This window comes from Arabidopsis thaliana, chromosome 2 (assembly GCF_000001735.4).
Source record: "Arabidopsis thaliana chromosome 2, partial sequence".
NCBI classification, from domain to species: Eukaryota; Viridiplantae; Streptophyta; class Magnoliopsida; order Brassicales; family Brassicaceae; genus Arabidopsis; species Arabidopsis thaliana.
This window is the reverse complement of record NC_003071.7, coordinates 2,427,553-2,444,132: the sequence shown is the minus strand read 5'-3', so window position 1 is coordinate 2,444,132 and position 16,580 is coordinate 2,427,553. Positions and strand designations below refer to the sequence as shown.

At 36.4% G+C, this 16,580-nt stretch overlaps 1 protein-coding gene and 3 pseudogenes across 4 annotated transcripts; 2 read left to right on the top strand and 2 right to left on the bottom strand.

Moving 5' to 3' along the window:
- Positions 1-1,969: 1,969 nt before the first annotated feature.
- AT2G06235 lies at positions 1,970-2,529 on the bottom strand (annotated as a pseudogene; the record flags this gene model as incomplete). Its single annotated transcript has 1 exon — positions 1,970-2,529.
- Positions 2,530-3,399: 870 nt separating this feature from the next.
- Positions 3,400-3,696, top strand: AT2G06230 (annotated as a pseudogene; the record flags this gene model as incomplete). Its single annotated transcript has 1 exon — positions 3,400-3,696.
- A 745-nt stretch (positions 3,697-4,441) lies between these two features.
- AT2G06220 lies at positions 4,442-6,826 on the bottom strand (annotated as a pseudogene; the record flags this gene model as incomplete). Its single annotated transcript has 1 exon — positions 4,442-6,826.
- Positions 6,827-7,445: 619 nt separating this feature from the next.
- ELF8 (binding protein) lies at positions 7,446-15,230 on the top strand. Its single transcript, NM_126631.7, is given in 24 exon segments — positions 7,446-7,685; positions 7,862-7,928; positions 8,017-8,211; positions 8,382-8,482; positions 8,679-8,732; positions 8,887-9,002; positions 9,099-9,162; positions 9,269-9,483; positions 9,698-9,785; positions 10,070-10,170; positions 10,269-10,361; positions 10,704-10,772; positions 10,880-10,972; positions 11,047-11,307; positions 11,816-11,896; positions 11,988-12,146; positions 12,571-12,666; positions 12,888-12,989; positions 13,068-13,175; positions 13,275-13,499; positions 13,805-14,071; positions 14,175-14,246; positions 14,435-14,767; positions 14,852-15,230. Coding segments are annotated over 24 exon segments (3,275 nt in total). The 5' UTR covers positions 7,446-7,544; the 3' UTR covers positions 15,026-15,230.
- Positions 15,231-16,580: the final 1,350 nt, after the last annotated feature.

Genomic DNA, 16,580 nt, shown 5'->3' with positions numbered 1-16,580 from the left:
AAGTTTACTACTAGTTCAACAACAATCTACTATTACTATTAAAGTTTCATTGATAAGACTTTTTATAAATAAAAACTTTAATTATGCATGACCTTTGTGAACCACTTTGTTTTTATTATGCAAGTATTTATGTATGAACCATGTGAACCACTATATTTATGATGAATGAATCATGTGAACCACTTTGTTTTTATTATACAAGTATTTATGTATGAACCATATGGGTCTCAAAATGGGTAACCCAACTCATAATCAAATGAGTTTAGGGTTAAATGAGTTATGGGTTGACTCAACTCATTTTGTTAAATAGGTTGGGTCAACCCATAACTCATTTAATTTGATGGGTTGAGTTGTTAAATGGGTTAATCCATTTAAGTAATAATTTAATTAATTATTATTATAAAACAATAATAAATAATTATCATTATTAATAATTATTAATTCATTATCATCAAACTTACGATATTTACGGATTCCACTTTTTACGGATTTATATTTTTGGCGGAAAAATTACAGGTTTACGTTTTTGGCGGAAAAATTACAGGTTAACGTTTTTGGCGGGAAAATCACGGGTTTACGTTTTTCGGTGGGAAAATTACGGGTTTACGTTTCTGCCAGAAAATCACGGGTTTACGTTTTAGGCGGGAAAATCACGGGTTTACGTTTTTGGCGGGAAAATCACGGGTTTATGTTTTTAGCGTTCAATGAACCATATGAACCACTATATTTATGATGAATGAACCATGGGAACCATTTGAACTCGTTGTGCTACCAAAATAAACAGTTGAACCATCGATTACTTGTTTAGTTGAACCATTTAAGGGGATTCAGTTGAACAATTTGAATTTGAACTAGTTTAATTGTTCTTTTACACGTGCTTTCAATCAAACACTAACATCTACATTTACATCTACATTTACATCTACATTTTTGCAGCCATTTTAGCAAATAAATCCTGTACTTGGCACTTATTTACAATGGCATGCCACTGACATTAAATATTTTCTGTTGATAATTAAATTCAAGATATTATATTCAATAATAGTTGCCAAAAATCTCTCAAGATATCTAATTGATATTAATTATTCAGATTTGAAAGAAAAAAAAAGTTATTCAGATTTGAAAATTTAAATATTTTATATTGCGCTCAACAAACGTTTCCAAAAATCTCCCCAAAAAATTCTACACGGGTTTATTCACATATCTATAATCCGAGATTTTTTCATCAACTAATTACTCCCAACATACATTTTCCGATATTTCTACCCTACAATATCTGTTAAATTATATATCTTTTAAATTGATTTGAATTATATATCTTTTAAATAAAAATATTATTAAAATAAAAACAATAAAATAATGTTTAATTTCACTGAACGGGGTTAGATGGTAGGACGGTTTTGGGTCGATAGTAATACGAGATGGTATACCACGGGTGAAATTCATTAGATATATTTAATTTCACTAAACGAGATTAGATGGTAGGACGGGTTTGGTCGATAGTAATACGAGACAGTATATCACGGGTGAAATCCTAGATATAACAATCAAAATACAATTATATTATCTTAAACACTATACAAAAGAAACAGTATTAACAAAAAAAAATTTAAAATTTAAATTGTTGTTATAATTGTTATAATTTAGATTTTAACTTAATGAACTGTATGTTTATTGTTCCTAAAATTTTAAACAGTAAAAATCAAACATATAAATTTTACATTAAAAATATATAGATATAAGATTTGTATATTTAGAAAATAAAAAACATTAAATCATATATATTTTTAATCTACTAAACAAATTAAATGTTTTCTTTTTGTAAAAAAACATATAGTCCCGCGATGTACCGCGGGTAAAAGTCTAGTTACTCATTAAAACAACAACAAAAGCATTATAAAAACACGGCATATAAGTCACAAATACGACATTACAAAGTCATTATAAGCTAGTAAAGACAACAACTAATACAACATTACAAATTCCTTTTTCTTTGCCTTACCAACCATTATGTAAACATTGGCAATGTTGATCATGCAAAGCCACACAAAACACACTTTTAAGCACACTTTCAACTTGCAGATTTCCTTTTTGTTCAATATTGCTTATTCTTTCAGTTCTTGTAACATCGCATGTAGCTCATTTGCCTCAGATTTGACTTTGTTAATCTCATTTGCAATGATTCCAAATTTTGCTAAAGCATCTTCGACCTCTTCTTACACAGCATCCTCAACCTACTTAAACAAATGACCCTATTGCACAACCCACAAACCAAATCTGACAAGTTAAGCAAGTATACACTACACAAATACACAATATAAACACCAACTCTATTTACATCTCTTTTGTTTGTCCACATATCCGGATCTCTTTTGCTTTTACACCGGAAAAGGGTCTTCCTGGATTGTCTTGACTCTTGGCTGTGAAGATCGTCACATCTACTCCACACGCACATTTCACCGGAAAACCACGGGCTCCGTCAATACGAGATGACACTGACACTGAACTTGAATTCATCGGATTAGTGAGAGAAGACACTCAGAAAACCCAATCAATTTTGCAAACAGAAATGGAAATCGAATTTTTCAAATTTTCCCATTTTCAACTTAGGGACTTCTTTTTTTTATTTGAATTATCAATTTTGATTTAATTTTTGTAATTTAGGGGATTTTGTTTTTATAATTTAGAAGCCCATGAAATATGTCAACAAGCCCAAATGAAATAATCAATTTCAATTTGCTAGAAGCCCAATTAAACGACAAGCCCATGACAATCCCATTTTCCTAATCGTTCTTATCAAGAGTACATATGGGACAAGCGAAAGGTCACGTCTCCACTTTTCTCGCTCTGTTATTTTACACGAAACGAGAGAATACAAGAACTCGTACTGTACACCGGAAAAGTGATGGATCAGCAGCGGATCATACAGTCCATTAGAACCTCTGCACCTTCTTCTCCTGCATCTCTGACACCTTCTTCTCCGGATTGTTCTTCTCCACCCCCACCCCCCTCGACTGGTTAGTTGTCGCGGGTCGATCCCAACGAGAGCTGGAATTCCCTCTTCACCGTGTAAATCTTCCTAGAGCAGTCGAGCCGACGCTACCGTGGATGAGATCTCCTGTACAAGGAGAAATTGAGCTGGATTTCGTCCCAGAACCAAGAGATTTCATCTCGGGAGAAGTTGTGTATCCGCAAAAGTTTTTTGCCTATGAGGTTCTATCCAGCGAGATGTGGGAGACATGACAAATATTTTGGTGTAAGGTAAATGTAATGTGTTTCGTAGTTGTTTTTGCTAATGTGGTTTAGGGTTTAGTTGTATTGATGGTTTAGGGTTTAGTTGTATTGATTGTTAGAAGCGAGAAAGTAACATTTATATTGTTGGACAGGTGGATAATCAACATGCAGCGTATCGAAGGCGTCACGCCCAACTACTCGTTAAGTTGCAGGACATGGAGAGAGGAAATGAGGCGAATGGAGGCTCATCCGAAAGATTGGGTTTGTTACGGATTCGACAAAGTAGCTGACATCCCTCTGCCTCTAAGGAAATGGTGTGTTGAGTATGATGGATCGAGCCCGTATTTCAAACCTTGGCCAGAATCAAGTGACAGCACCGGGGACGGGGGAGCAGATGATGATTTTTTATGGAGAGTGGATGATAACCCCGTCAAGAATCCTCCTGATACCCTCTTTCAATAAACATTCGGTTGATAGTTGAAATTAACATTATGTGTTTTTTACTTAAGTTTGTAAGATAAAACTAAATTGTGGTTTTAAAACTTTATTTTGCTAACTATCTGGGTTTTCAATATAATGCATGAACTATTATATTAAAATCATTTTGTAAACCATTAGAACTAGTTCAACTGAACGATTTGAACCATTTTATAATCAATCGAGCCGGATGAACTATGTAGGTTGAACCATTTGAACTAATCAGTCGAACTGGATGAACTATGTCCGTTGAACCATTTGAACTTCGTTGTTGAACCAGATTAACTAGATTAGACATACCAAAATAAACAGTTGAACCTGTTATGCAATTTGACCGATCATAAAATACACATAGATGTACCTAAAAACCAGTTAAACCAACCGAGTTTTTAACCATTTTGTAAAAGTAAACATCATTACAATGCAAAACAAGCCAAATGTTTTTCAATAAACCAAGTGTTACACAACTAGTTAATCAATCAGACTTCCGCATTCTCTTTCGCTTCACATCCACCCCCACAAACGGTGTCTTAATAAGGCGGGATGCTTTCCTTGTTCGCTTCTTTTATGTTTCTATTACATGTGGCACATCCTGCTTCTTCTTGCCCCCGCCCTACTTCTTCACTTTTCCTTTCACCTTTTATCCGTCATCTTTGTCTCCTTATTACCTGTAGACATTTAAAACAAAACCTAAGTCCTATATTCATATTTTTATAACCAACTGACATTAATTATTGTACTTACTATTTTTTGCAACCTCTGGAGAAGGTTCTCTATAAACCACTATATCCAGTGGTTGTTGCCTTTTTATGGTCACACAACCCTCTGGCGACGCATAAAACACTTCCTCCTCTGTTTGCTTCCCATGTTGACTTTCCTCCTCTGTTTGCTTTCCATGTTTCTTTTCCTTCAGATCTGCCACAAATAACTCAATAGACTTCACTCTCCCATCAATGGCATCAATCTTATCTCTTGTTTCCTCAAAGCCTTTGGTCATCATCTGCGTTAGTGAGTTTATAGATGCCACAACTGCATCTAATTCAGGGACTCGAGGAGGGACAGCAGTCGGAGGAACATCTTTCTCGGGGACATCAGTCGGAAGGACATCTTTCTCGGGGACCTCATTCTCAATCTCATGGACAACATCATCATCAAGATCATTAACAATACATCAAGAAGAAATGTCCAGCTCACACATTCCTTTCCACCATATCTTCTTCTTCTCTACAAATAGTCGCCCTTTCCAATTGTCAATAACAATATCTATAAGATCGAGGTCATCATCAACATCATCTTCTAAGAGACTGTCCAACAGATATTTCTCATGATACTCAGGTACCAAATGGCTAGCAATATCCTGTGAAAAGAAACTCATTTAGCAATCAAGCAATCTCATGATATACAGACAATCAAGTAAATACAGAAACTCTAACCTCACTATTCCCAAGCTCTTTATATATAACTTCCAACGGGACACCTTTCATGCTACATTCTTTAAACTTATGCTTGCACATCCTTGGACAGTCCTTCTCTGCACGTACAGGGACTCTAAATTTCAGTTGAAGCTGTAGAATAGCCTCATAAGCCAGAATCTACAAATAACAAAACAATGTTTAATATCATAAAACCTGTACATTACACCTTATACTCATATAATGATCATAAATTACTTATCTCGAGAGGCACAATGAATCCACTGTAGCAAGGTTGAGCTTTTGGTTTCACGAAACCATCCACGTTCTTCATCATTTTCCTTATCCCATCCAAACATTCCAAGAAGTATTAACGGCCCCACAGAAACGTCTCGTACTCATCCAAACCGCCAACAATCCTTAAAAGAATCTCTTCTATGTTTCCATCATTCTTTGAGTTTGCTTTTACTACCTTGACCAGGAAGTACAACAGCACTAACTTCAACCTATCTGTACCGCTGCGTATCTTCTCGTACTTAGTAAGAACTTTTGAAACCTTTATCCCAGTTTCTTTTTTGAAGATCCTCTTCACAAACTAAGTATTCCCCATTGTCTTGAGTTATTTTGGGTAACTACGGCAATCAAACTCACTTAACAACGCATGCTCTTTAATGGAATACCTAATAGGTACTCTATTTACAACAAACCAAGCCTCCTAGAGCAAATCTGTCTTCACTGTGCGAAGCATAAGCACCCACATGCCTTGCATTTGGTGGTTAGGCTCCTGAGACATGTGGAATATACGCTTGAACTGTGGGTGTTTTCGAAATCATTTTGCTTCTTCTTTAAACCTTCTATCTATCATTGCCACTATCTGCGTGACTTGGCACCTACTGCTTATCTTGCACACTTTGTCGTATTCTGTAAAAGAAAAATACATGGTCTCTGGCGCCAGTGGCTGAGAATCATCTTCATCATCCTCCTCCTTTAAACTATCATTGCCAGCCTCATCTTCCTCATTTTCTTTACAAGTAACCTCATCATCCTCTGGCCCAGAATCATCATCCTCGGCCTCACATGTATCCTGCAACTGCGAATTCAATGAACATTGACCAACTGAACAATTTAGAGGTATCAAACTAACAATTCATATGTACTCATTGAACTAGTTCCATCAAATTACTTATATCAAACAATTGTCACATATGAACTAGTTGTATCTAAAACATTTCTAACTAATACTCAAACAAAACAAATGTGAGTCATAGAGATTCCAATGTATATACTTGACAATTAATGTTCTCTACTCCTTCTTTTGTTGTATTCACCATTTCCTCCTCCTCCAGCTCATCCCCATCACCTTCATTCGCTTCTAGGATTTCTATAAAGACAGCCTCAAGTAGAGGTTCTTTTGCAGTATGGGTTGGTGGTTATGTCTTACCCTTTTCAATATCGGCGGTTCCTTTAGAAGAAGCCTCATCACCATCTAGCGATTCCTCTATGGCCTCTTCAATTTCAGCAGTTTTTTTTGGAGTCTTATTCGCTGAAACATCTGTTTCAGCTGGTTCGGTCGGAACCTCTACGGCGGCATCTCCGTCGATCTCAATTTCTGAAGAAACTGTTTGTGATGTCGAAACTTCTTCGGACGGCCTCTCCGTCGACTCATATACATGGCCACCGGTACCATCTCTAACACGAGCCATCAAACTATTACACGAATCAAGAATTCGTCGAAAAATCGTGAAAGCCGAAAAATTAGGAATCTGATTTTGGAAGAATCTGAATTTTGTGAGAGCCGTTTTTTTAAAAATCAGGAATTTCACTTAAGTGTTTGGGATGAGTTTTGTATCGATGGACATATATCTTAATTGGATCGAATACTTTTTTGGGTCGTCTAGGTTTTAGTTTTTTACCAATTGTTTTGATTTTTTCTTATTTTTAGTTTAACAAAGAATTAAAAATTAGAAAAATGACATTCTTGATTTTTTTTTTTTGAGATAATGGCATTCCAACCATATATTCTATCATTTGACTTAAGACCGTTTCCGTTTACTAAAGATCGATATAAAAATTGGCTAAAGATTAGTAATTTAAATTTTTTGTTGTTTCAAGTTCAAAATCGCATTGCATATTTGGTAAAGGTTTACCATATTTGACACGATATGTGGGAAAAAAAGAAAGTAACACCGATCCAAAAAAGAAAAGGACTCTTACCTTAACTTTTTATTATTAACATATTTGACCCTAAAACTTCTTATCTGAGCTTATCAGACCAAACCAAGGTCACAAATAAAAAAGAAACAGATTTGTAATCGATTGTTCGATTCACTTCATCGTTGGCACACACACATACTCTCTATTCGAAAAATTCGCCACTGCAATTTCTTCTAGGGTTTCTGGTAATCCTCACTTAGCCGGGCAATGGCGAGTGTGTACATACCGGTTCAGAATTCAGAAGAAGAAGTTAGGGTTGTTCTTGATCAGCTCCCTCGTGACGCTTCTGATATACTTGATATTCTTAAAGCCGAACAAGCTCCTCTCGATCTCTGGCTCATCATCGCGGTTCGTTCTTTTCCACTCTAATTAGGTTCTATCTGGAATCGAGTTTTGTTGAGTTTTTCTTAGTTAATGGCTGATGGGTTTTGATTAACACTTCAAAAGTTAGTTGCTTTTGTGGCTGATTTGCTTAAAGATTGTTTTTTTTTCCAATTCTGATTTTGGTTTCATCTATGGTGAAGAGGGAGTACTTCAAACAAGGAAAAATTGAACAGTTTCGACAAATATTGGAGGAAGGGTCAAGTTCTGGTAAGCAGTTATACGATGATGCTGCTTCAATTTGTTCTAGAATTGGTTATTTCGAAAATATAAGTCCTTTTTGTTTCTTTTTGGCAAGACATTGACGAGTACTATGCCGATGTTAAGTACGAGAGAATAGCGATTTTGAATGCTCTAGGTGCGTATTATAGCTACCTTGGTAAAACTGAGACCAAAAACAGAGAGAAAGAGGAGCAATTTATCTCTGCCACACGATATTATAACAAAGCATCGAGAATCGATATGCATGAACCTTCCACTTGGGTTGGGAAAGGTACTACCAGATTCGTTTCGACTGATAAGTTTCTGTTGCAAGCAATTCCTATAACAATCTTTCTTTTCCGGTTCTCCCTGTACAATGTACGCTTTAAGAATTTGAAGGTTGTGATGATGCTCTATGTTTACTAAGATACAGAATCCTGAAATGTAATTGTCTGCTTACAGGTCAGCTCTTACTGGCTAAGGGTGAAATAGATAATGCTCTTCAGGCATTTAAGATTGTGTTAGACACTGCCCCTGATAATGTTCCTGCTCTTCTGGGTCAGGTATAATGACTTGTGATTTCATTTTCTGTCACTTAGCTAATAATTTGTAGGTAGGTAGATTCTGTATACTAGAATTTATTGGTGGTAGTAAGAATTTGATTCTGACGCTCTCTTTCTTACCAACCTAGGCCTGACACAGTATTAGTCTATTGTTTACTTTTCTGCAAATTAATAACTTGCTCTATCACGTATACAGGCTTCTGTAGAATTTAATCGTGGACGATTTTCTGAGTCATTACAACTATACAAGGTAAGCTTTTCCTTATAACCTACTATATTTCTGTATACCACTTCTTCATTTTGGCTGTAAATCTCATGGCTTTGATTGTTCAAGTGAACCATCTAGTCTATTTATGGAACAAATTGGTAGTATTTTGATTTGTCTATGTTTTGAATTCTTTTAGAGGGCCTTGCAAGTATTTCCCGGTTGTCCTGCAGCTGTGAGACTGGGAATTGGTTTTGTCGTTATAAGTTGGGGCAACTAGATAAAGCACGGCAAGCGTTTGATCGCGTTTTGCAGGCAAGTGGGACTGGGATGTTTATCTCATCTTCTTATGACATAGCTGACTGTATGCGTCAACAAATAGTGCTAATTACCATAATTCTATTTCTGCAGCTAGATCCTGATAATGTTGAGGCTCTTGTGGCACTTGGGATTATGGATTTGCAAGCAAATGATTGTAAGTATACCTCAGTTCTAAATCTTATGATAATGCGTGTGGGCTGGAAAGATTCTATTAACTTTACTTCTCTTTGGCCTTCACTGATGATATTACATATGTATAGCTATAGGAATGAGGAAAGGAATGGACAGAATGCAGCAGGCATTCGAGATTTATCCCTATTGCGCATCAGCCTTAAATTATTTGGCCAATCACTTTTTTTTCACCGGCCAGCACTTTCTTGTTGAGCAGCTGACTGAAACAGCATTAGCCGTCACAACTCATGGGCCAACAAAGTCACATTCTTTTTACAATTTAGCACGGTCATATCATAGCAAGGTTTGACATTTTTGTCCTCCCTTGTATATTCCATTCTTATCTACCCTCTGAGCTTGCCAGTGGAGGAAAAAATACGAGTAATAAATAATTTATTTGGGTTGTGATATATTTGAGGCGTTTTTTTCATTCTATGGGCTGTTATAGAAGAATGCATCTTTTTTTGTTTCCTTTGTGTAACCTTCCTTTCTGATGTCTGATGATGGTCTTGTTTTAGGGGGACTTTGAAAAGGCTGGGATGTACTATATGGCAGCCATCAAAGAAACTAATAATAACCCACACGAATTTGTATTTCCTTACTTTGGTAACTTTTCTCCACTCTTCTGCTGAATTCCCCTTAATTCTTCGGATGTTACCAATCTGAGTCATTACTCATTAGCAATGAAGATACTGCACCTTTGTCATTTATTTCCCTTTTAGCAGTAGAATATATGAAATGAGACCATCAATAATTAGTTCCAGTCTGTAAAACGTATGATTATGAACAAATTTGTGTATAATATCTCGTGCTTCAATTTCTAGTATTGCTCAGTTTGGATTGATGATCTTATATGTTCATTTAGTTTGATTTTTTTTTTTGTGTTGCAGGTTTGGGTCAAGTACAACTAAAGTTGGGGGAGCTTAAAGGATCTGTATTTAATTTTGAGAAAGTATTAGAAGTTTATCCTGACAACTGCGAGACTTTGAAGGTTAAATGACTGCAACCTTTTTCTTTATTGATCGTTCATTCTGTATTTCATCCTTTAAATATAAAATGCTTTATGTGCACGTTTCTTTTCTTTCTTAGGCTCTCGGGCACTTATACACCCAGCTTGGACAAAATGAGAAGGCCCTTGAGTACATGCGAAAGGCCACAAAACTTGATCCACGTGATGCCCAGGTTAGTTTGGTTTAACATAATTCTTAAGCCTGATCTTTCAAAAGGTGTTGATACTTGCATGAATTCTTTGGTTGTAGTTGTTATATAGTTTACCTTACTGTGGATCACTTTCGAGTGACACTTCCACTTTTGTTACCTAAATTGTAACACCAGCACACTTAGTCCAAGTAAGGAAGAAAAAACATAGTAGCAAGACATAGTTCTGCCATATATCTTGAGAATACCTTTTGGGTTTGTTTCCCCCACAGCTCATATGTGTGGTTGAAGATCTAATAGGGATGATAATCATCTATTGACTATTGCGATAATTTTTTCCTTGATTTATAGTTTTGGGTTTTGTAGGCATTTGTTGGCCTTGGTGAGCTGCTGATATCATCTGACACGGGAGCCGCCCTTGACGCCTTCAAAATGGTAAAGTGTGATCTTGATAATTGTATCTCCTCTTCAAGTACATGATGGCATGTTGTACATAAAGAAAGACATTAATTTTTCTGAGAACCATTAATGAAAACTCCCAGGCACGGACGCTCATGAAAAAAGGAGGGCAAGAAGTGCCTATAGAAGTCCTGAATGACATCGGTGCTTTACATTTTGAGAGAGAAGAATTTGAGGTTTGTAGTGAGGTTGTTTCTGCTTCTTAGCTTTGATATTTTGCTATTGGCTTCAATACTCTTTTTCCTTGCAGTCTGCGCTTGAGAATTTTAAGGAGGCTCTGGGTGATGGAATATGGATTAGCTTCCTTGATGAAAAAGAAAATTTGGAACAGACAGGTGTATCTGTTCTCGGGTACAAGGACACGGGCATTTTCCATAGGCTGATTGAAAGTGGTCACTCTGTCGATGTACCTTGGAATAAAGTTACAACTTTGTTTAACCTGGCTAGATTACTTGAACAGATACACAAAACAGAAGCAGCGACTTTTATGTATCGGTTGATACTTTTCAAGGTCTATATTTCCTACTTATTTAATTTGATATTATTTGCTGTTTCACTTTGTGATGAGTTTTCTAGTGGTAGACTTGAGGAGAAAAGAAGGAAAAAAACTTGAGGAGCCGTTTTCTGATTATTCCTGTCTGATAGATGATTTTGAGTGGTTACTTGGTTTTTACAAATATATTTTGTCTTAAAACCCTTCTTTCGCGGTTTTTTAAATATCTATTCATGTACTAAAAGTATAAAAATGGGAACATTGATTCGGCATAATGACTTCCTTGGTTATAATTGAGTGGCTTCTGCTCTCTTGGGAAGTTCAGCATCGTTTCGTATATGTGCTATATAGTTTTCTGCTTTATATTTCTTCTGTTTCTTATAGTTTTTGGATACACCTACCATGTCTTACATTATTTGTTTGAATGTTCACCCTGATATAAGCTTGATCCTTTTATTTCTCTTTCAATAATCTGATGACGACTTTTGATTTCTGTCAACTTAATCTGACTGCCTATCCGGTGCAGTATCCTGGCTACATAGATGCTTATTTGAGGCTTGCTGCAAGTGCAAAAGCTCAGAACAATCTTCCTCTGGCCATTGAACTGGTCGGTCTACCACCGTTTTCAACATTAATTTTATTTAATCTGTAGCAGCTTGTTTTCTCTCTCTGACCGTCTTTTCCTACTTCCCCTATAGGTGAATGAAGCTCTGAAAGTGGACGATAAAAATCCAAATGCTTTGTCTCTACTTGGTGAATTGGAGCTTAAGAACGATGACTGGGTTAAGGCAAAGGAAACCTTTCGAGCTGCTAATGATGCAACTGATGGGAAGGACTCATATGCTATTCTTTCTCTGGTATATATTTTTATTTCCGATTTTTTTGCGTTTCAGAATAATAAGAATCATCATATTAAGTTCCTTTTGGGTTGTTCAAAGCTCATCGCATTATCATATCAATGAATCGATTTTATGTGAGCACCCCACACCCAAATATTTGTACCCTGCCTTTTCTATGGGTCCAATCTAATCAGCTATTACTGCGATCTGGGCTCTCTTGTAAAACACTTCAGTCAAGATAACGATAGGGTTCTTTTCAATACGTGTATGGAAGACCAGCCCTCATTCTGTATGGTTCCTCTACCAGCAGCCTGGTGAGGGCTGGTTGTCTAGCAGATATCTAACTACCTTGGAGTGAATTCTGTCTTGATTATAAATGATTGGAACAATTATTGTACAAGCTATTTTTGTGTGTGTAATATTTCTTCCTGGAATGTTTTAGGGGAACTGGAACTATTTTGCAGCAATGCGCAATGAGAAAAGAAATCCAAAATTAGAAGCTACACATCTGGAGAAGGCCAAGGAACTCTATACTAAAGTATGGTGTTTAGTTTTTCTCCTTTCTCTCTTCTAATTATTAGTAATTTGGGAATATGTATGTGCTTCTGGGGGGTGTTTTGGGTGGAGGTTTGCCTGTAGAAACCTGAACACGTTGTTGAAATTTTTGCTATACCAGTAGCATTGCATGCTTAAATTGGCGATGTCCTCTTTCCATCAACGCTAATCGTCTTTCTCATTGTTGATCGTTGGGATTAACAGGTCCTGACTCAACATAATTCCAACATGTATGCTGCCAACGGTTCTGGCATTGTATTAGCAGAGAAAGGCCAATTTGATATTGCCAAGGATGTTTTTACTCAGGTCAGCTTTTATCATTTACTGTTCATAGTATAGGCTAGCTAAATTCTTGAAATCATTGGAATTTTGTGAATGTTTTAGGTTCAAGAAGCTGCGAGCGGAAGTGTATTTCTTCAGATGCCTGATGTATGGGTGAATCTGGCTCATGTTTACTTTGCTCAAGGGAATTTTGCCTTAACCGTGAAAATGGTTTGTCATTTTATATAGCGTTTTTTTTTTTTTTAAATTCTTTTGGTTGATTTCGATGTTTTGCTTAAGTACTCTGTTCATTATCTATGTTGTTGGCAGTATCAAAACTGCTTGCGAAAGTTCTTTTACAACACAGACTCCCAAATCCTTCTTTACTTAGCCCGTACCCATTATGAGGCTGAGCAGTGGCAAGAGTGCAAAAAGACACTATTAAGGGCCATTCACTTGACTCCTTCAAATTACACATTCAGATTTGATTTGGGTGCTGTAATGCAAAAATCATCGTCTTCCACACTGCAAAAGAAAAAAAGAACAGCTGATGAGGTTAACTAAAGATTTTCCCTTGCTTCTTTCTGACTCTAGTCTTGTGTCGTAGAAGATAGACAGATATTAACATGCATCGATTGGGAATTTATCAGACTATGAACTTGCTTCTACAGCTTGTGTATCTAGAACTTTTCACCATGACCCTAGCATAGTATGTTAGTCATCCTTGCTAAGTAATGGCTAATCTAGAATGCAATACTAGGATTTGTTGTCTTGTTTTATTAGAAGATGTCTAGACAATACTAATTCGTCCAATGGGGATTAATTGATTTCCACCTGACAATTACTTGATGACTCTGCAGGTGCGCTCAACAGTTGCAGAAGCAGAGAATGCTGTTCGTGTATTCACTCAATTGTCTGCTGCTTCAGACCTCCATGTTCATGGGTTTGATAGCAAGAAAATACAAACCCATGTTCAGTATTGCTCGCACTTGCTGGAAGCAGCAAAAGTTCACCGTGAAGCTGCTGAGCAGGAGGAGCTGCAGAACCGACAGAGATTAGAAGTTGCTCGTCAGGCTGCTTTGGCAGAAGAAGCACGCCGTAAAGCTGAAGAACAGAGGAAATATCAGGTAACTATTGACTTGCAAGTTAACCATTTGCAGCAACAAATTTATTTTGGTGATATATATGGAAGCTTTTCAAGTCAGTGATATGCATTTTTCTCTTGGGCAGTTGGAGAAAAGAAAACAGGAGGAAGAGCTGAGACGCCTAAAGCAAGAAGAAGAAAAATTTCAGCGTATAAAGGTAGGAGGTCTCTTGCTTTTGATTACAGTGTCTATGAAGATCAGATTTCTCAACATTGTTGTGTAGTGTCAAGGGAAAAATTACTCTTTGGTAACACTTTTTAGGGTGTATCCCTTTGTCAGTATGGTGTCTTGAGAAGATGTTTAGGATGACATGCTGATTTTGTTTTGTAATAATTAATGCCCTAGGAACAATGGAAGAGCTCCACACCTGGATCTAATAAGCGGAAGGATAGAGTGGAAGATGATGATGGGGAAAGTAAGCCCAGTGAGCGGAGAAGAAAGAAGGGTGGAAAGAGAAGAAAGAAGGACAAAAGCTCAAGGGCTCGACACTACGAGGACGATGAAGAAGAAGCTGCCACTATGGATGATCATAATGAAGTGGAAGATGAAGACGCCAACACTAATTATAACAGGGAAGATGAGATGACTACTCAAGAAGCTGAGGAACCTGTGGATGATGATGCTCATGATCTTCTCGCTGCTGCTGGGCTCGAAGATCCTGATGTTGATGATGATGAGGTAATACATAAACTTCAATCCAATTCATGGAACTACACAAATGCAAAACACAATGTCACACTAAGTCTGTTTTGGTGAGTACAGGTACCTACTTCGGGTGTAAGGCGAAGAAGGGCGTTATCGTCATCAGACGAAGAAGGTGAATTAATGGAGGAGAGTCATCCAAATTCAAGCCCCCAGAAAGAAAAAGAAGAGAGCAATGGGGAAGCTGGTGATCCTAACATGGAGGAAGAAGAGGAAGAGGAAGAGGCCAATTGAGAGATATTTCATACATAACAACAGATATCTCTTGTGTGTTTGTAACTTTAGTGACAAAGATTTCATTGATTCAATTTCTCTAGTAGTCAGAGTGTGAAGACAATTTACATTCACAGGCCAAGGATGATCAGTTTGTATTTTGGGTTATTTGGATTGAGCCTTGTTTTTATTTGCTATTGTTACTAATAGAAAAGCTTTTTTCTTTTTCAATGTTTTTAAACCCGACCCGGACAGTAAATCGGATTACCTTCTGGATCACCAGGTCATGGGGTCAACCGGGTTGGACTACGGGTCAATTGATTAAAATTTACTTAATATACTTAATGTCAATAGAAATTACTTAATTTTCATAAATATAAAACAAAAATAATCATATCATGTTTAACAAAATATGAAATCAAACAATAATAGAAAGTGACTAAATTTTTCAATCCAACTAGCAGTCTAAACCCGTAACAAATATATTAGGAGATCATCAATGACGAAAATAAACTAATAAAACATATATCTCGAATTCAAACAACTAATCTCGGTTGTCTTTCTCACCAATTCATTGATTTTCTTAAAGCAGAATTATGAAGTCTTCACCAAAATCTAAAATATCAAATGAGATAAAAAAGTGAAAATAAATTCCAAAAATAATTGAATAAAGCTCAAATATTTTTTTTCAAACTCAAACATTTTTTTTTCAAACTCAAATAGTCTAAAATGCTATATTTAATTCCAAACTCAAATAATGTTTTTAAAACTTACACTCGGCCGGTTCAACCGGTTGACAGAGTCACAGGTTAAGGCGAGTATTTTCGAGTTTGAAATTGTCGGATATTAGCACTAAATTTAAACAGAAAAGTGTCTAGATCGCGGATTAACCGTCTAACTGGACGGTACGAGTCGGCCGTAAAAACACCGGTTGAAACAACTTGATACGTAGTCAATGGTTAATGAAAGCAAAATAGTAAACTAAAAATAAATAAAGAAATAAAAAATACAGAAGAGTGTTGTCAGAAGGAAGTGGAAGAGTCAGAAACGTGGGTGTGTGTGTGTGTGGTCTTGAAGGATTTGGTACTGTTTCTGCAGTTTCTTCTGTTCCCTTTTACTTTAATTTTTCTTTTGGGTTTTTAGGTTTCATGTTGCTCTCTCTCTCTCTCTCTCTCTCTGTAGGATCTCTTTCAACTTTTCAGAACATATTGACTGCAATTATAGTTTATAAGCAACAAAATTACACGCACACACAAGTATAATTTGCTTTATGTCATGTACTCATGTGTGTGAGTGAAGAAATAATAATTCAGTTTGATGAGAATAAGAGAAGTCGTCTTTCTCTCTCACTGAGTCAGAGCAGAAAGCTTTTGATTGGGTGTGTGGCTTTTTCAGACCTGACCAAACTCAGTCAGGGAGCAGAACTCAACTCAACTCAATTGCAAAACCTGTCTTTTTTTTACTCTTTTCTTATTTTCTTCATCATTTTTTTCTATAACATAACCTTTAAGAAAAATTATTTACTGTTTTAATTATAAAAAAAAACTATTTACTATCCACAGTAAATAGTTTAATG